General features: G+C 35.1%; 1 protein-coding gene across 8 annotated transcripts in view; it reads left to right on the forward strand.

Annotated features, from left to right (window-relative positions):
* MLIP (muscular LMNA interacting protein) overlaps window positions 1-20154 on the forward strand; it is a 144422-nt gene that overhangs the window by 118391 nt on the left and 5877 nt on the right. For 7 of the 8 annotated variants that reach the window (XM_008071290.1, XM_008071293.1, XM_008071294.1 and 4 more), the window contains one exon: window positions 15991-16044. The exons of the other annotated variant lie outside the window; for it this stretch is intronic. In XM_008071290.1, coding sequence (XP_008069481.1) covers window positions 15991-16044 — 54 coding nt within the window. The remainder of the gene's footprint in view (window positions 1-15990; window positions 16045-20154) is intronic. 8 annotated transcript variants of the gene reach the window in all.

Here is a 20154-nt window from a genome sequence, read left to right on the forward strand (position 1 = left end):
AGAGAGAGATCTCAAAACAAACAATTTATCTGCAGTCTATTTTTAATTAGACAACAGTTTCTAAATTTATTTTTTGAATCAATGAATTGTTTTATACCTATATTTGAAAAAGCAATTCAAACCTTTGTTTTAACATTCTTACCTATAAAATTGAAAAAATAAATAATAAATAAATATCTCTATCATAGTATCGTTACCAGGATCAAGAACACATGCAAGAAAAACTTTCGCAATTCAACTTAAGAATTCTGTTTTATAACTTTTTCAACATTGAGCTATTATTAGTAGAATTTAGGTGCTGGAGTGAAGAAACAATTCATCAGTATAACTAGTGGGATTACTTTCATCTTAAATACCATTTCCATTTTATGATAACCTATTTCTTCCTTTATTTCTTTCTAATTTACTTACCTGTGTTTCCTTTAATTTCCAGTTCTCACTCTTATTTCCTTTCTGCCCCTAGAGAACTATTCTAAAGTATTTGATGTGTTATTGTTTGTACATTTCCTCTCACAAGTCGTCATGTTATTTTGTATGCATATATTTTAAATTACATGAATGCTATCGTGCCACATATGTCACTCTTTTTCTGTGTGTTTCTATCGTCTCAGTTGTAATAGTAGGGTATTGGGTTTGGTTTCAAAACTCTAACTCTAGAACTCAAACTGGGCTGATTGTGTCAGAATTACCTGGGAGTTTTAGAAAATGGGGATTTTCATATGTGAAGAATCATATGTAAAGATTCCTGAGACCCACTTAAAACTTCTAAACTGAGAAGTTCCAAGGACTCAGTGACCTCAAAGTTTGGCCTCACAAAAAAATTCTATGCTTCTGCTTTGATAACAAACTTGTTCTCTTTTGCCTTTTAAATTCAGCAAGGAAATAACCTTATTATGAAAATAACTTTAAAAGGAAGACAATTAATACTAGCATGTATATAAGTGCTAGATTATAATTAATTTTTTCCCTTATAAAACCCCTTGTAAGAAAAAGAAAACACAACTGTTCAATATGATATATATTAGCTTAGGTAGCAGAATTTTTTTTTTAACTTGAGTAAGTTATAAAATGTTGGGTTGAGTCTTAATCAAAATTGTTCCCATGTGCTTGTAACATTTACAATTGGGCCTGAGTGTTTACACATTTAGTATTTGTGAACTTATTGAATCAGAAGGTACATATTTTTTCCTGGTGTGCTGCTTCAATTATTAAAAGTCATTTCTCTTTGAAAAAATATCACAGCTGCCAACATGTACTTTCTTATGATTTACTTCTGAAGAAATCAGTGTCTTTTCCATAACAAGAGGTTTTAAATTATAACATTTCTTTATATTAGGATTATGCTTTTGCTAAGAAAAATGATGCATTTTACTTGAAATGTGTTTGATCTTTATGATTTGCCAACCGAATATTTACTGATAAGTTTTTCCTTGCCTCTTTTCTAAGTAGCTGCTCCTGAGATTGTAGATTAAGAATAAAGAGGACATATAACTTGTTTGCAATGAAAAAGTAGGAAGGAATGTGAGCAAAATGGAGTGCTTTTAGTCCAATTCCAGCTATTATTTGTCTTCTCTATGTAAAGAGTCATTTACTTGTGATAAGCTGAGGCAAATCATCTATTAGACTAGTTAAGGAAGTTACCTATAAAAATGCATTCTGAATGAGAAAAGCACAGTTTAGGGAATAGGAGAAATAAAAAGCAATAACAATAGACCGCTAACTCCTTTTGTTTCCATATACAGAGGGGAAGGGGTTGACACACCAACTCTGGAACCTCTATGGCATTTTCATGGTAGTTTGGTGTTATTTGAGAGAGGTAGAAGGGCAGAGAAAGACGAGAAATTTTTGTGTCCAAGATGGGAGGTGGGAAAGACTCCTTTACAAACTGGCTTTAGCTTGCTTCCTAGGCCACGAGCATCCCTTCCTTAAAATCTTTGGACATTTCTGCCAATAAATATTGACTTTCCTCATTTACCATCTTATTTTTCATTTTTTCTCCTAATTTATTTATTTTCAAATTTAGTAAATTTGTAAACTTTATATTGTTGACATTACTAAGAACGTCTTATCTGGTATTATCATTGCATTGCTATTCAGAGAAATGACTTGGCAAATCTACAAAATTTCAATGAAAGAACTAAGCTATTGATATTAATGGCATATTTTTACTCATAGGTTAATTTTTTTAGTAGCTCCTTTGTAAGATTTCTCTTCTGAGGTTTATTCTGATATTTTAACAAAGATCAATCAACAGGAGTTAAAGCAGATTATGACTTACCTGAAAAAGAGAAAAATCTAAAGTAATTCTAACCTTCTCCTACTGATGCAAAGGCTGAGGGGGGCTTTGAAATAACAATTTATTTCTCTAATGTAGCTGTAAATATTTAGATCTAAAGGTGTGGAAAATCTTTTATGAGTATACTTTAAAAATAAAGCAATACCCCTTTGAGATGAGCAGTTTACAATTGTATATAACTTCAAAATAAGATGATGAACACTAAGTTAAGTGATTTGGTTCACGGTTACAAAAATCTTGTCTACTAATAGCTTAATTTCCTACCAAAAACAAAGAACATAGACTTTGCAACTTTTTGCTCTAACATGAAGTCTAGGAACCCTGGAGTCTGGAAGTTGACAAAACACAATTATTTATTCATTTCACATGGATTTACTGAGTATCTGTTAAGCACAGGCACTATGTCTGTGCTGGCCATGCACTGGAAAGCCAGCAGAAAGAGACCTGAGGGAACTTTGCCAAGTACTTGCTTTCTACATAAGGAAAATAGAAATTAAAGAAGAAAAAAATTCATTACTTATTGATAACTGTGATAGCTGCAATGTAGAAGATACATTCAATAGGGGTTCTAAGCCAGTCTGATGAATCAAGAAAGACTTAATGAGGAAACGATGTTTGATCTGAGATCTGAAAAAAAATAAAGGTTAGTGGGCTGGGTATTCCAGTTAGAGGAAACAGCAAGCATGAGGGAACATCTTTCAAGTCAGGAAAGAAAAGATACAGCGTGAGCTTGAGAAAATCAAAGTCCAGATCACTGAAGAAGATAGACATTTTCCACATTCTTGGGCATAATGGGCTATCCTAACTGGGGAGTATAAATAGAGAGTGAGTTGAGGGGGTCACTGAAATTTTGTAAGAGAGAAATAAATATTTAGAAAAAGTAGGCAACATATTACTTACTTTACAGACATTTTATTTAGATTTCAAAACAATCATAAAGCAGGTTTTATTCCCTTTTTTTATATACAAAGAAACTGAGGCTCAGAAAGTATAAATAATTTGTACGAGATTCTGCAGAATAGTTTAAAAGCTGGTGCTTGATTAATTTTTCTTTCCCCCTAAAATCTCTCAACAAAGCATCACCAACTTCACCATCACCATCATCCTGGAATCCCAAATAAACTACCATTTGGTCAAACACTGCACCATACATGCAAGTTAGGACTAGAACTAAGTGTTGAGGACAACTGCCTTCCTCCAGTCCACAGATAGGCCAAAGATACAAAGTGACACAGCCAAGATCATGGACACAACATTGGTAGAACTTGGTTTTATCATGAAACCCATAACACTTTTCACATTTTATCTCCAGGCTCCAACATTCTTTTAGCAGCTGCTGTTCTGAAGGTTCGTGGCTAAGAGAACCATTATACATCGAATACTCTGACAAAAATGTACCGAGGCAGTCACAGTTATTGAAAAAAAGTCATCTTGGAAGCAAACAACTCCTTATCCAAAATGTTTGTTTATGTTCTAACTGTATATATAATCTGTCTGAATAAACCAAGGTAGTTTATTTTCAGTCATCATAAACACCCTTGTTCTTAGTTCTAAAATTTTTCTGACAGCTTTAAAAAATAATGGGAATTGGATAATATTAAGATTCTTTAAGACAGAAAACACGAGGTGGGTAGAATGGGGCTGGAGGGTGGAATTTCATCAAACTTCAAATGACTTTTTAATGTCTTAAGGTTTTTCAGGAAACCAAAACATAGAAACTATTTGATGATGCCAAATTGTTTCAAAATGGATGAATTTGTTTAATACATTTGTAAAACATATTCTGTTTGAAATAGCTAAATGCAAATTAATTGGACTTTTAACATTAAAAAATGAATGCCAGGGAGCAGGCATTTTAAGAGAAGCAGTTCTGTAAAATGAAGTATCCATTGAGTTTGATTCTCCACTAGAGGGCAAAAAAGAACATTTCGACACAATAGATGCTTTAATGACAGCTGGCATTTGAAACTGGACATGTTTCAGGTTATCTAATGCCAGCCATCATTCTTAAAATGTACTTAATTTTATCTCAAACAGTTGACTTTTAAATTTCCTCCAGGAAACTGAAAACAATCAATTTCTTATTCATATTTCTCTTTTTGGCCTAATCTTAGTGATAACACCATCTGTCCCCAAGTTCATATATAGTATCTGACCGGATTTTTTATTGGAACATTTTAAGAAAATCATATTAACAATTAATAATTTGCTAATTGGAAAGAAATGTGGTTTGAAGCAGGTGGGATGATATTTTTAGCGAGAAGTATCCTTTGACAGAGATGATTTTTAAAGCTCTTATAAAATAGCATGTTGGCCCCTTGGAATTTATTGACTATGCTTGTGTTTTATAGGCATCGAGAAAATAAACTGCTGTCAGTATACACCTCGTTCAGAGAGAGGCACAGAGGGAAAATGTTTCCCAGCACGTGCCTGCCACTTGTCCTTTCAGGAAAATATAACATGCAAAGGATCTTAGATCCAGGTTCCTTAAGCAGAGCCTGGGACAGGGGTTCAGGAATTTGAGATTTACTGTGAGAGGACTCCACAAAAGCATCTTGTAAGGAGGGCAGTAAATCTGACTTGAGAAGGTCAAAGAACTGAGCAGGTCAAGGCCAGTCTTGGCCCCATTCACAGGGAGATGACTCTAGAACATAAAATGCAAAGTTCCACACCAGAAAAATTGCTAAGTTTTCTGTTTAATATTTCAAACTGTGGTGGATGGTGAGTAACTGAAACCATGGAAAATAAAACCACAGATGAGAACAGAACTTCTGTACCTCTTTAATTCCTTTAAATATCTTAAATATGTTTATGTTGGCTCTATGGCTTTTTCTGCTGACTCTTGGTCTTGAAACATTTTGTCATGTGTATTTCAACTGTGTACTCATATTTGTTTCCCAGTGGGAAACTTCTGAGGTCTTGAAGAAGGTCTATGAGGGAGGACCCCAAAAAACCCAGAATTATTTTTCGAGGGTGGACCCCTTGTAGTACGTTCCTGGGTAAGTATTCTAGGAACCCATTGGCATCAGTGTACCTGCTAGCCATGTTATGAGAGGCTGCATTCGGCTGCAGTTAATTTTTTTTTTTTTTGGAGATACTTTGAACACATTTGCCCATTTCATGATGGGTGATTTATGAGTGCATCTGCCCACACTGCACTGAGTGTTCAGCAGTTTTTGACCCCAAACGGCGTGACTCCCATGCCCTACCCTCCCTATTCAACTGATCTCACCATAGGGGACTTTTGTTTTTTGTTTCCCTGATGAAAAAGTCCTCGAAGTGAAACGTTTTGCTGATGCGGAAGAGATGAAACAAAAAATGGAAGAAACACACTAAAAGGTGTCATAATAGACGAGTTCAAAAACTGTTTTGAGCAACGGAAAAAGCGTCTCGATAGGTGTATTGCATCCAACGGAGTGTACTTTAAAGGCAACTGCAGTTTGAACATGTAAGAATAAGAATAAATAGACAATTTTTAAAATAAATAAATTCTGGAGTTTTGGTTACCCCCTCGTATGTCCTCAGAAAGGCTTTGTATTATTTTTCTTGAGACATCTCGAAGCATTGCTAGGTTTGGTTAACTTTATTTTATTATTTAATTCATGAGAGAAAAGTTCGGGGAAGCAAGGGAGTTATCTTTTTATACCCTTGATCAGTCAACCGTTGGTTGTGGGCAGAAGGGTGGGAGAAAGTCAGATAACTCAAGGGTAGGATGCTTTTCTCAGATGAGGGAATGTCCCGTAGAAGGAGGCAGCTGTGAGCCACACCTTATTATTCCTGAAATACATTTAAAAACATGGTGAAGTGTTTTATCTTTGCAAGTTGAGTCTTTAAAATATACATATTTTGTTTACTTTTGAAAAGAATTCCCTGTCTAACCTTCTTAAAATGCTAATTCTTTCTTTTTAATAAAATGTCTCTTGCATTAGATTTTATGAACTACATGAAAATGCCATTATTTAGCAGTTCTTGACCTATAAAAGCATCAGTTTTATCAAGATCAACCTAATTGTTTCCTTGCATTAATTTATTTCATTATCCTTTTATTTACTCCATGCAACAAAAGTTATATTTATCATGCAGTATCTGCATAGTCAAGGAGTCTCTTATTTTAAAACTTCAGTATGCAAATTTCCTTTGTTGCCTTATCTTGCCTAAGGTGACCACTGTTTTAGTCCTTTCCCTAAAAAATGAACATAAATTTCTTTCAGATTGCTAGATTGTTTGAAGTTTGCCCATGTGTGACTGATGAAAGCACAACTCAGACATTTCATTTATAGCCAACAGATAATGATACTCATTTTCCTTCATATAAGCCTTATGGTCCATATGTTTTGTGAATTAAATGGAAATCTCTTTGAGGAAGAAAGGTATGACTGTAAGGTTGGGCCCTTAGTTGGGCTTTATAAAATGTCTGTTTAGCCCCCATTGGACATTAAACATTGTCTTAGTTTGATAAACGCATTCAAATGAGGTGTGAGGCCACGCCTTGCTCCCAAAGCATGAGAAGTAAAACACTGGAAAATCTTAGCTCTTTGAGATGTGTTTTTAGGAACATATTTTTATGATAGTCATATATTCTTGTTCATTAATTTTTTTTACCAGTATATAATGTCATTTTTCTGTCCCTTATAACATTTCTTCCAGAATTCCATTTTTTATGATAAAATTTTGGTTCATATTGGAGAGATAAATCTTTTTCTAATTTTCAGCTCTTTATGACTCTTGTTTGTCTGTGTGTCCCTTGTTGGTTACATGTTTTCTGATCTTGATTTTTTAAAAATCTTTTGAGAATTTTCATAATATATGAAATTATATCATATTAACATATGACCTTAACTCTGCCATATTATTTTACATTTTTCATAGTTATTTCTTATCTCTTCTTTCCAGTTTTCTGTTGGAAATATGTGTTTTTAATTTAATGGTTTAAAATGTATTCTTTCTACTTTATTATTGATTACCCTTAACTTAGGGCTTATATGCATACTTACATATCTTTATTAATAACTGTATGTTCACATAGTAAGATAAGTCCATTTGGTCCCTTTCGTTACCTCCTTCATACTGATATCTTTCAATTATATATGTTTATTTATGGCAAGTTATGGCTTTAGTTTCTTTCCTTCTTTTTCAGTCTTTCATGATTTGTTTTTGTTATGTTTTTATGTCAGCAACACATTCAGGTTGTTTTATTATCCTTCATTTCTATATTTCTTGCAGTATCATCCTATATTTTTTCTCTTTTTATTTAATCCTTGATCAAGAAAGTTTTTAAAGATAGGTCTTTATTTGGCAAATATTCTGAGGTTTTGAATGCCTGAGAATATATTTTATGATCTCACATTCGAATGACATTTTAACAGTTTATAAAATTCTTGTTGATATCTTAGACAAATATAGTAGTATTATGGACATTTTAATCCTAATTTTCAAAAGACCTCACCCTTTGGAATGACTGAAACCTATTAACAGTATAGAGAGAGTAAAAGAAGACAGATTCTCCAGAAGGAAGATCATAGACTCCATTAAATTGCTCAGGAATGGCTACAATCTAAGACCAAGGTTCAGTGTCTGGCAGGACGATGTGGTAGGGCAAGGAGTGGAGATGGGAGGAAAACACTAGGAGTACCGATGGTTTACAGATGTATAAAGGAGATAGTATACGTGTTATAAAAAGCTTGTATAATTTTGAATTGTAGTTTGAAACAATGCATAGGAAGGTGTGAGAACAGAGGAATGTGACTCAATGTCAGGAAGATAAAGAAGAAAGTCTTCTAGTTACCTATAGATATATAGTCCTCAGCTCATCTGCCTGCCAATGAATTGCACACCCTCTCCCTCCTCAACCAACCCTCCCACTCCACATCCTCCATGATGCTTTTGGGGATTTAGTGTTAGGAGAGAGCAGAGTGGGGTTTGGTAGAAGGTCTTGAAGTGGGGAGACATGGCATGACCTCATTGTACTTATACCTACTTCTCCTCTTAAATACTCTTCAAAATTTTTGCAATACATTAGTTGGCAGCTGCTGACACACTCCTGGACTCTGGGATAGGTTTCCCACAACTTAGAGGCAATTAGTTACCAATTAGGATGAGCTGGAATAGGAATAAGACAGAGACAGGACTCAATCCAAAACTATTTATGAAGTTGAGAGTACTAATATAGAACTGTTTACTTTCTATTATATGTTACATTGGAATAAAATGGCTAATGCCCCTTATATTCTATAGGATAAAAGAATAGAGGGAGAGAAAAATTCCACCGGTATTATCTTGTGTGAAGAAATAGACATTTGCCTTATGACTGTAGTACACTGGCATGATGTTGAAAACAATTGAAAATGATGTTTTTTGCCTGCAGTACTAAGCAACTAATTGTGCCCTTAAAGGTAGACGAAAAGAGCAACAAATATGCTTCCTTGTCAATTCTGATTTCAATTTCTGGAAGTTATTTTGAGTCCTAAAATGATGTTGGAATATATATTTTTCATTACAACCTGGAAGCTGTGCACTGAAAAAAGTGAATGGTATAGTTAATTCCCCTAGGGAAGTGGTTTTCTGGTTGAGAAAGAAACAACTCCAGATGAAAAACGTGAGTAAACAAAAGGATGTGGTATTTGTTTTAATCATATAGGAGACAGAAAAAAATTCCATTGCATTGTCGTTTAGAAAGTGGTCTTTGGAGGAAGAAATTCTAGCATGTCTTAAGTCTCTGCTACCTGGGATAGAAGAGAAAATGCCAAGAATTAAAATAGTATACTTTTGGAGTTTTCAGCCATATCTCAGAGTTCTATTAAAGATTAGAGCAGAAAATTCCTTTTTTTTTTTTTACTGGTATTAGATTTGAGATCCCAATATCATAATAATAATAACCAACACTCAACAGTGAGTGTTCTGTAGGCTTATAAAACAATTAACATGCCTATCAACGGACATATCAATTAACATGTTATCAACGGAACATATTCTCAGGGAATACACAAAGCAATGTAGTGAAACTTAATGTTTACACAAGGAATAAGTTAGCAGAATTAAGACCTGATAGTAAAGATCCCAGTTAAGAATCTCTGGGAAATTCCTTTTTACTATCCTCATAGGCATAACTTCTACTTCAGCTGTAGCTCAGTGCAGGAGATTCCAAAAGGAAGAACTTTTTTCCTGAGACCGCATGAATCAACAGTTTTTGTTGTTGTTGTTGTTGTTTTTTGTTTTGTTTAGGCATCACAGAACCAATGCATTGCCCAAGTAGAAGAGGAACTGAAACTCATCTAGTTAAGGCCCAAATTTAGAAGATGAGGAAACTAAGACCCAGACATAGAGTGATTTTACCGAGGTCACATAGGGAGTTAGGGAGATAGACAAACATAAACTTTGGGACATCATCAAGAATAGATGCTGTAATTTTAAATTCTAAAAATAAATATTGATATTTCCCTGTAATATCTTTTTTTTTTTTTTTGAGTTGGAGTCTCACTCTGTCACCCAGACTGGAGTGCAGTGGTTGCTCTTGGCCACCGCAGCCTCGACCTCCTGGGCTCCGGTGATCCTTCCGCCTCAGCCTTCCAAATAGCTGGAACTACAGGTGCACACTACCACGCCCAACTAATTTTTTGATTTATTGTAGAGATGAGGTCTCACCAAGTTGCCCAGGTGGGTCTCGAACCCTCGGGCTCAGGCAATCCACTCACCTCAGCCTCCCAAGGCGCGGGATTACGGGCTGAGCCACCGAGCCCGGCTCCTGTAATATCTTTTTAATATCTGGATTAAAATAGAACAAATCTTTAAAACATACATAAATCTTTAAAACAATTCTCTTTTGGATAGGAGTGGCATATTTCTGACTATCATTGAAAATAACTTTTCCCTCACTGCACAATTTATGAACTGCTCTTGATAAAGACAAACTCAGAGCATGGTCCATGTTTTAATTCAGGGCATAGAATTGTGAGCAATAAAATCAGTCAACTAGTGTTTGGTGCACAACTGCTGGAATATAATGAGTCCTATCCTCAAGTATCTTGCAATCTTTTGAAGAAATGAGACAAACTCATATTTAACAGTGTTCATTCTTTTAAAAAGCATTTTCAAGGGCTTAGTTCTTTGCCACGTGGAGTTGATGCATGCAAATACCTACATTGTGATTCTCTGGCCTCAGTTCCTGACATTCTTTCTCACACTCATTTTGCCCATCCATTCTGAGTTTCCTTTCTATCTTTCAATTAGCCTAATTGTGAGTAACTTGTTCTTAGTGACTAACTTTATATGTACTCTTCATAATCTTTATCCTTTTAGGTAACATCCTTTGTGTGGAGGCCAAAGCAATTCCATCTTGGATGCTAATCTGCCATGTTGGTTTCTGATTAACCCCATTTCTGGGAAGGCCTCTAAGATTTCCCATTATTCTATTATTCCTTGTGTAAGAGCAGGTACTTACTGTAACTCCTTATGTTATATAAGCCCTGGGTCAGGGGTGTAATGGCAAGGGCATCCTCTGTTTTGTTTTCTCACTACCTGAGACATAGACCTTTGACTTTTTTTTATAATGGGAGAGGTGGCGACTGATCTTTATAGCTTCATCTAAAAGGGTCAGGCTGCTATCCAGATTCAGATAATTTCAGGGCTAGTGTTGCAAGACCTTTGAACTGTCCCTATCTAAGTCCCTATTAAATGTTTCTTTCTAAAAAACTAGATATGTCAGCCTCTTTCTTTGGACTCTAAGCTTCCTTGGACTTCGAGGGTAGGTTTTTATAGACCTGTCCATCATGGATTTCAGTTGGGATTTCAGCCTTTTGAAAAAATATTCCTTCATTCTTATAGACTAAGTCAAATTTATCTGCTGTGAATACTCATAGCACTCGTTGCTTTTATTTCCTAATACATTACTTTAAGATTGTATCTTTTTCCTGATTATATAACTAACATCTATCTCACCCACTAGTCTGTGGTCTTCAAGGGCGGGGACAATATCTACTTGTTCTCTGTTACATCCCTAACATTTAGCAAGGGACCTGGCATATTGGCAGGTACGTAATAAACAAATCTGTGGTAAATTAACTTATTACACAACTGCAGTACGTCTTAATTGATTAGGACATTTTGAGTATAGCTAATTTCAGTTATGAATATATAAATATTTGAAACATATCCATTCCATTAATGCATACAAAGATATTGGCTATGGCTTCACTACTCAACCTGTGGTAGCATCAGCATCAGCGGAGAGCCTGTTAGAAATGCAGACTTTCAGGGCCCTCTCCACACCTACCGTGTCACAATCTGAAATTCCTAAGATTTCCTGGGTCCTTCAGGTGAACTATGATATGTTGTATATCAGGGATTAAAAATGAAATCACTTTATTTAGCCAGGCAGATCTCCCAAATGAATGAAGCAAGCCAGATATGTATGTATAATCATAATAACAGGTGATCTCTGACCTTTGTCCTCTTAAAGTTGGAGTGGTGGCAACTGTCATCTAAAAGGGACAAGCTGCTATCCAGATTCAGATTGCAAGGTTAGTGTTGCAAAATCTTTGAACAGCTCAAGAGAAGCCACAAATACAAAACTACTTGTAGAATCTGTGGACTTAAACACTGACAATGAAATTTAATTCTTTTTAGAGTAAAAGAATTATGAAGCTCAAACACAACTCTCTTGCATGCTAGCTCTGCTTGAAGAGTCTCTAATTTGTAAAACTTCATACAAATGAGGATACCTTTTAAGAATGGAGTAAATACTTCCTAATTCTCACAAATTCAGAATTATTTCATTTTGCAGAAAACCCTCTTTGCTTTCTCTAACCATCTTGTTCATCCTTTTTTCCCCATTAATTTATTGATTCAGTACTCATTTAGTATTTATTCTGTGCTGAGTGGGTCAGAAAATCTAACGTTAGGTAACACTTAATCTTTGACTTCCAATAGCATCCAGTCTCATACTTCCAATGGCATCCAGTCTCATAATGATAACATTATACTTATGAAACAGACAGTATTTTATGTATTGCTATAATAATATGTCATGCCTACTTTTGAGAGATATTCTTAAGGTTACACTCTAACTTGAGTATTTCACAAATCAAAGTGGAAAGACAGAGACAGGAAGTACAGATTACTGAGGAAGTTTTATAAGAACATGTGGTTGATCAAAAAAGCAATCCCAGAGAAGTGGATTCTGGCCAGAATGTGTATCACCCTTGGTGATTTTAAAATGTTAAAACTTCCTGCAACACTACCTCAGCTTCATAATTTCTGGAAACAACAACAACAACAAAAAAACGACTTTATCTTTACACAAGAGGAGAGAATTGTTTCACAGAAGCTAGAGTTCTGAATTCCATTTATCATGTACATTTGAGACTTAATTAACTGATTTAACTACATTTTGCATATTTTCTTTTTTTCCAGTTGTTACATTCTCATTTCTTCAGTTGGTGTGAGGGGGTTTTATCTTTTTGTCTTAGTTGGAGTGGTTAATATTACTTTGGGGGAAGCAGTGACATTTATGAGAAAGCCCCATACTGGTAACAAACACTTCACAAGGCTTTAATGTCAGGTTGGTGGCAGCTGTGATCAGCAGTGTAATAAAAATCAACCGAACATTTTTTTCAAATGCCACTTATTGATTATCCAACAGCAGTGAGTGAGCAAGGTCTAATTAATCTGTCATGCAATATCTAGGACTGGCTCTTCCATCCAAGATAAAAGTATGTTGTGTCTTATTTCACCTGAGCTTTCCGTTTCATTCATTCTTCTATGAATAATGCTCTGATGATAAATTAGTAACTTTTCAGTTATTTTTTTCTTTGAGGCAAAATGGTAATTTATTTTCCAGATACTTCCCACTAAGCAAACAGGCTCGGATACTCTGTTCTTCAGGATCTACTACTCTCTGTATAGCAAGCCATTCACCTGCGTAGAACTTAGTGTCTTAGTTTCATTATTTCTGTTCTGGCTGGCTGGATTTTCATACCATGCTTTATTGTCCTCTCTGCTTCACATCTCTAGTCTTCACACATTCCTAAAGCTCTGTATTCAGGAGAGATTTTAGTATTCAACATTATTCCTCTCCAACACTTCTCAATTTGTGTTCCTTGATTATCAAAATAGCAACATGTCTACCTGCTGCTTTTTCCCTTATTCTAGAGAGTAGGAAGACTAGTGTTACCCAGAAAAACTAGGTCTATCCTATTCTCTGAGGCAATATTTTCATTTAAACCTCTTCTTTTCTTCACTCTCTCTCTCCATACTTCCCTCTCTCCCTCCCACCTTTCCTCCCTCCCTTCTTCTCACTCCCTGGCCTCTCTCTCATCGATTACTTATGTATCTTCCAATTTCCCCACCATCCATATTTTTCACATTAGCCACAGTGACATTTTGTGAAATGAAATCTGACCACACATGTACCCTTCTAGCTTAAAGGATTTTAATGACTTCTCACTGACTAAGAGCATAAAGCTTGGCCTTCTCATCTGACCCATAAGCTCCCTCACAGCCTTTTGTAGCTGTACCAGCCACAAATGAAGTGCTTCTGGTCTCTGAATGGGACACTCTTGACTTTAGTATGTGGCTTTTTTGTTTGCTAAAATTGCTACTCTACTCCCTTCCCCATCTCTCTGCCTGCTTTTGTCTCTCTCTTTTCCTGTGTATCTTCCCAGGTACACATTATTACATCACACTTGCTTTGAAAGCACAGTCTCTGGTAACAGTCATGTCAGATTCCAATACAGCTCTTCCATGTTGGACCTCAAACAAGTTATTGTATCTCTTGGTGTTTTTGTTTCCTCATCCATGAAATAGAGTAATATTAGTGCTCACCTGCAGGTTGTTGTGAAAGCTAAATGAACAAATACATATAAAGAATTTATTATGTGAGTACATAATGAATTATTACAACTAAATCTACACATTTTCATAAGACATTATCTAAATTTCAGTGAGCTTAAGGATAATAAAACACAAACTTACTGTGATAACAGATCGTAAACAGAAGAAAGCACTCCAAAGCCAAATATAAATGACTTGGGAATTAACAATGTATTAGGATCAGTCATTTACTGTTCTCTTTTGTTGGTTAGGATAATCAACACATAGTTTTTGAAATTCAAAGTGAAATTAATTAGAATTAATGAATACTTCTATTGGGAAGAAGGAATGGAATGTCAATATAGACATCACATAATGACTCAATTGCTTTTTCAGTTGAATATTTTATTGGGGTATTATCACGATTTTAAAATTCCAGGATGATTCTTCTTTTCTGTTTTAGGAGATTAGGAGATTGGAAAGTTGACATTGCACAAACTCTGACTATTCATACAAATATCATACCACTTAACTTCAATATACTAAAGACTCGGCTGTTTCCAGGACCAATCACTTGGGTTTGAAGTTTGAAGCAGTACATAGTATCTGACCCTAAGCCATGCTTGGGATCTCAGGAGACTCTGATGTAGAGGAAAAAGTAGGTGCTTCCAGCTGCTTTCCGGAATGCTATTTAGACTCAAGTTGGCCTTTGGACCAGATCATGCTTCTATTTAAAGCAATGGTCTTAGGCAGCTAGAAGGAATCCTGTTGCTATGATACTCAGAGGATTTCATGGTTGGGAACAGTGTGTAAAGGCTGGGATTTAGTGAAGGTATACCTTCCAATAAAAACAAATTCTATTCTTGAAAATCTCCTGGAATGGAAGGAAGCCTGAGGAAATGTCAGGTACAGCCCTCCTTGGCCTCTCCAGCAGTTAGAGTTCGAGCCTTCCTGGGGTCAGGCTAAATGGCTGGTCTCCTCCAAATTGCTCTGGGGGATTAGGAACTAGTCACTCTCCACTCATTTATTGCCCAAAGCAGGACCCTGTTGAGACAGATAGGGGCCTAATCATTTCAGTAGCCCTGATTTCCCAGGGCAATAGCAGAAATAAGAAATATTCCTGGAAGACTTGTTCTGTGGTTATCCTAAAGTTGGAGCGAGAACAGGTATTGAATGCCAAAAAGGAATTCCATACAATCTCTCTCCCAGGATGTTTGTGTATGCCTTAGTCTGTCTGTCTCTCTTTCTTGAGTATCAATGAATGTTTTCTACCTTAATAAGTTTCAGTGTCTGTGTAATCTTCAGAAGATTCATGTATTAATAAAAATTCCCACATAAGACAAAGAACCTCTTTTCTGTTAAAGTGTCACTATGTTTTAAATTGCATTGAATGTGTAATAGCATCATCTGGTATGATTGCAATGTTTATGAAGTCCCTGCATCTGGACCAAATTTTGCATTTCCAGTAAGTATTTACTCTTTATAGATGCAGCTACATTTACTGTGGAGCTAAACATGATTTGTTGCTTATTCTTTGGAACTTTTCTATTAGAGGCCTGTGTGTGAAGGTTGAAACATAAATTTAAACTTTGTTTCCTCTCTGTGAGATCTGTCAGTGTATTTTGACACTTCATTTCATTCAATAAATAATTAATGATGGGCTATGCTATATGCTAAGATCTGTTAGAGTTTATGTGTGACACAAAAATAAGTAACATATGTTCCTATGCTCAAAGTACTCACCATCTACCAAAATATTTGCACTGGATAGAAAATATCTGCAATAATATAGTTATGTCAGTGTCTAAATATCTATGCAAATGAAATTTAAGCATTTATTTCTTCTCACTTCTACTCTTGATCACACCCTGGGCATCTTTTCTGTGAAGCTGAGTCATCCAATGGTGGCTATTCCTGAGCATGAAACTCTTGATTCCAAAGAGGTAAATGTAAGCTACAATTGGACTTCTAATTATCCATTTCTATGTGATTGTAGAAATAAGTTTATCTTATTTTTTTTAAATGTTAACAAAATCATACTTTTTTTTTTCCAAGAAAGAATTGTGACTAATGGGTCAGAAGCCTCAGAGAGTGATATAAGTAAATTCTTGCTGCTTCTCAACATGGAAGATGGCAGTAGAGTTCCTTTTGTGTGTGGGCCCTGGTCTACGAACCAACTCCTTCTAACTCAAATGTTTGTTTTTGTGACTTTCTCTTTGGGTTCATGTGTGAAATCACTGCTGTCTCCTCTCTCCAGAGGGTCAATGCATGTCCCATTATCCATAAGGTGTGTTTTGGGTCAGAGTCACAGTATCTCTTGGCATCTCAGTTTCACGACCTAGGAAGATGACTGCTTTAGCTCATTGAGCTCCTCTGACCTTCACCGAATGAATTTTGTATCTGGCTTGCAGCATATCGACAAATGCATATCAGCTTAATCATAGCCTCTAAATGTCATCCAAATGTTTACTCGCTTTCATGTTTTGAACTGATAAACAAAAAATAAATTTTAAAAACTTCCTTTTATTTTTAAAAGTGCTGTCCCATAGAAACAAAGAAAAAAGTTCTGTAGAGAAATGTTCTCTTTATAGTTTAATTTTTTTCTTTTATATCCTCTCAGGTAAAGTGGAAAATAGGAGGAAAAAAGTGATTTTTAAAAAGAACTTATCTTTGAGAAGAGAGTAGGTGAGCTCACACATTCATTTTAAATACACTTACAAATGAAGTAGGCTTAATTTTGCAACCTGCATATTTAGAAAAAGCAGGTATAATATGAAAGAGAAGTAGGACTAATAAAACTCCAAACAAAATCTGAATTTTCTTTTTCCCAAAGCGTATTTTCTACAATTTAGGGTATATTATCTACTTTTCACAAACTGGCATCCCTATTTCTTCAAATTTTAAAACTTCTGTTATACAAGACCAATATGGTTTTCTGCTGTAACATTAGTCATTAAAATACAAAGGTGTGTGATGAATAGGTGTGCATTTCTATCTTTACCACATCTCTGATTATTTTTTAAATAATACTCTGAAAGTTGGATTACTGGTTCTATGAGTATGGACAGATGAAAAACACATATAGCCAAATTGCTGTCCTGAAAAATTGCAGCAATTCACCCTACCGTGTGCTAATATGTCTGTCTCCAATCACTCTTGGCAGCATTGAGAATTATTATAATTGTAAAATTTTTTGAGAGCTTAATATATGCTTGAAACAGTGCTAGGCACTTTATCTTCCTTAATTTTCACAAGACATTCTAAGTTAAGCACTAATATTATTCATTTTACAGGTGAGGGAACTGAGGCTGAAGGTATTAAGTCTGTTATCTAAAGTCAAGTAGCTAGGAGGTATCTGCACAATTGGAAATTGAATCCAGATCTTACTGCCTGGAGCCTGTAGTCTTAACCATCCTACTATACTCTATCTATGTTCTAAATTAATCTAAATCAAGATATCTATTTAGGTATCTAATCTGAGTTGGACTTTCACTCTGTCTCCCAGATTGGATCTCTGGAGCTCAGGCAATCCTTCTGCCTCAACATCCCAAGTAGCTGGGACTATAGGCACACACCACCACATCCAGTTAATTATCATTATTATTTTGTAAAGATAAGGTTTCGCTATGTTGCCCAGGCTGGTCTCAAACTCCTGGGCTCAAGCAATCCATTCACCTCAGCCTCCCAAAGTGCTGAGATTACAAGTGTGAGCCGCTGCACCTGGCCTAAATAAAGATTTTAAATTTAGATAAGGATCTTTATGTAAATTTCTCTATTCTATTTAAATTTCTATCTATATTCTTCGACTCTTTCATTTAAAATCATATTATAGAATATTTGTCAACTTAAAAGGGGGAATTATTTTTAAATATTAACTTGCATTTTAAAAATCTTTCTTTTTTATATAATTTTTAAATTTTATTTTTAAAATGTGGGGTACAAATGAGGGTTAGGTACATGCATGGTCCTCATATAGGTAAAGTGTGGATACCCTTATTGATGTTATGTGCCCCCCTCCCCTGGTAGTGTCCCACTACTGCCAATCCCTTTCTTATAGTATTATGATAAGTGTTCTTAACTTGCATTTAAAATTATGTATATCTTCTGTTATTTTTGTCTTTATTTTTATCTATTTTCTTTTTGCATTATCTTATGGATTAATCTACTGCTATGGTAATATTTTTCTTATCAAGTAGTAAATCCCTTTTATATATTGAGGATATTAACTCTGGTCAAATTTGTTAGCCCTTTCAGTATGATGGGGACAAATTGTATAGTAGTGAATATTTGGTTAAACAAATATGTCTAAAAATAGAAGAGTGGTTAAATAAATTTAGCACTTTTTAATTACTGTAAAAAATAGCAATAAAGCATCTTTCAAACACAATCATTTTAGTTCAAATCCACATGAGCTATATCTATACAATAAGAGAAAATCAGCTGGTTATTTAACAAACAAATCCATTGAGATAATAAATTGAGGACTTCCAAATGTTAGGTAATATGAAAGACTTCATGAAAGAGAACAGGATAGATGTAGAATTTGCACTTTACACCAATTATCACAACCCTTGGGATAAAACTGATAATTAAACTAGCAAATAAGATTGCCAAAAAAAAAAAAAGAGTTTGACTCAGGTTTGTAATATATTAAAAATGTCATAAAAGAAATTAGCATTAGAAGGTTTAACATTTGTGACAGTAACTGTTAGTATTAAGAGAAAATTTCCCCATAACTCTAAAAGAAAATGAAAGAAATGTAAATAACTAAAGTAAAAGGTTGTTTTGTGTTGCCAGTGTGCTACACTTTACTTCTTTGTAATACTGGCAAATTTTGGAGTATTTGAACAACTTTTTACAACTCTTTATGATATGTGGTCAGACTGTAATATTGATCCATATATTTCCCCCCAAACCCTTTCTCTGCTATTTATTTATCTACAAAACTTCAACCAAGAAAAATCAGTTTTTATAAAGCAAGTCTGTTTTTATGACTATCTGGCCTAAAGGAATGAACCATTCTAGTTACAAACCCAGTGCAAATAAAGAATTATGAAATATTCCTTAATTGACTCTCTGAATTCCACCCCCCATTCTTTTCTTTTTAAAAAAACTTCCTAAGGACAGTAGTCTGTTTTGCTTACTACCAGACTCTCATTTCTTGAATCCAGTCAGGCTATTTGTAGATACTAGTTTTAAAAAATTAACTCAGTAATCCATTTAAATGCAAACAGACGTCACATTTATCTGATATGACTTACCCATCATTTTTATAATTCACATGCTTTCTAAAGTTCATTTAAAAAAAACTAACTCAAAAGAACTGCTACATTTATTATCTAGCTCAGTGGTTCTCAACTTTGGATGAACATTAGAATCACCTGTAGTGATTTTTGAAAACCCCCACCAGTGGCAGGACTCCAGACAAACTAAATCAAGAATCTTTGGACTGGGTGCGGTGGCTCACACCTGTAATTCCAACACTTTGGGAGGCTGAGGCTTGCAGATTGCTTGAGTCCAGGAGTTTGAGACCAGTCTGGGAGACATAGTGAAACTTCCTCTCTACAAAAAATTAGCTTGGCATGGCAGCAAGCTCCTATAGTCCCAGAAACTTGGGAGGCTGAAGTGAGAAGATTGCCTGAGCCAAAGAGGTCGAGGCTGCCATGAACTGTGATTGTCATGATCACGCCACTGCACTGCAGTCTGGGCAACAGCGTGAGACCATGACTCAGAAAAAAAAAAAAAAATAAAGAAAAATAAAAAAGAATCTTTGGAGATGGACAAAGGCATTGATATGCTTTAAAATCTCCTCAGGAGATTCAAATGTGCAACAAGAGGTGAGGCCATAAAATTATAGCTCCTTCATTAACAGTCTAGGAACACTGATCAAATCAGTTATTCAACCTTGAAAACGCAAATAGAAAGTAAAGGAGGATGACCATAGGAGAAGGATCATAAAATGCTTTATATCAGCAAATGCTTTCTTTCTTTCTTTTTTTTTGAGTTGGAGTCTCACTCTGTCGCCCAGACTGGAGTGCAGTGGCCACTCCCGG

This window comes from Carlito syrichta, unplaced genomic scaffold, assembly GCF_000164805.1.
Source record: "Carlito syrichta isolate Samal-C Ts95f unplaced genomic scaffold, Tarsius_syrichta-2.0.1 Scaffold314285, whole genome shotgun sequence".
Lineage (NCBI taxonomy): Eukaryota > Metazoa > Chordata > Mammalia > Primates > Tarsiidae > Carlito > Carlito syrichta.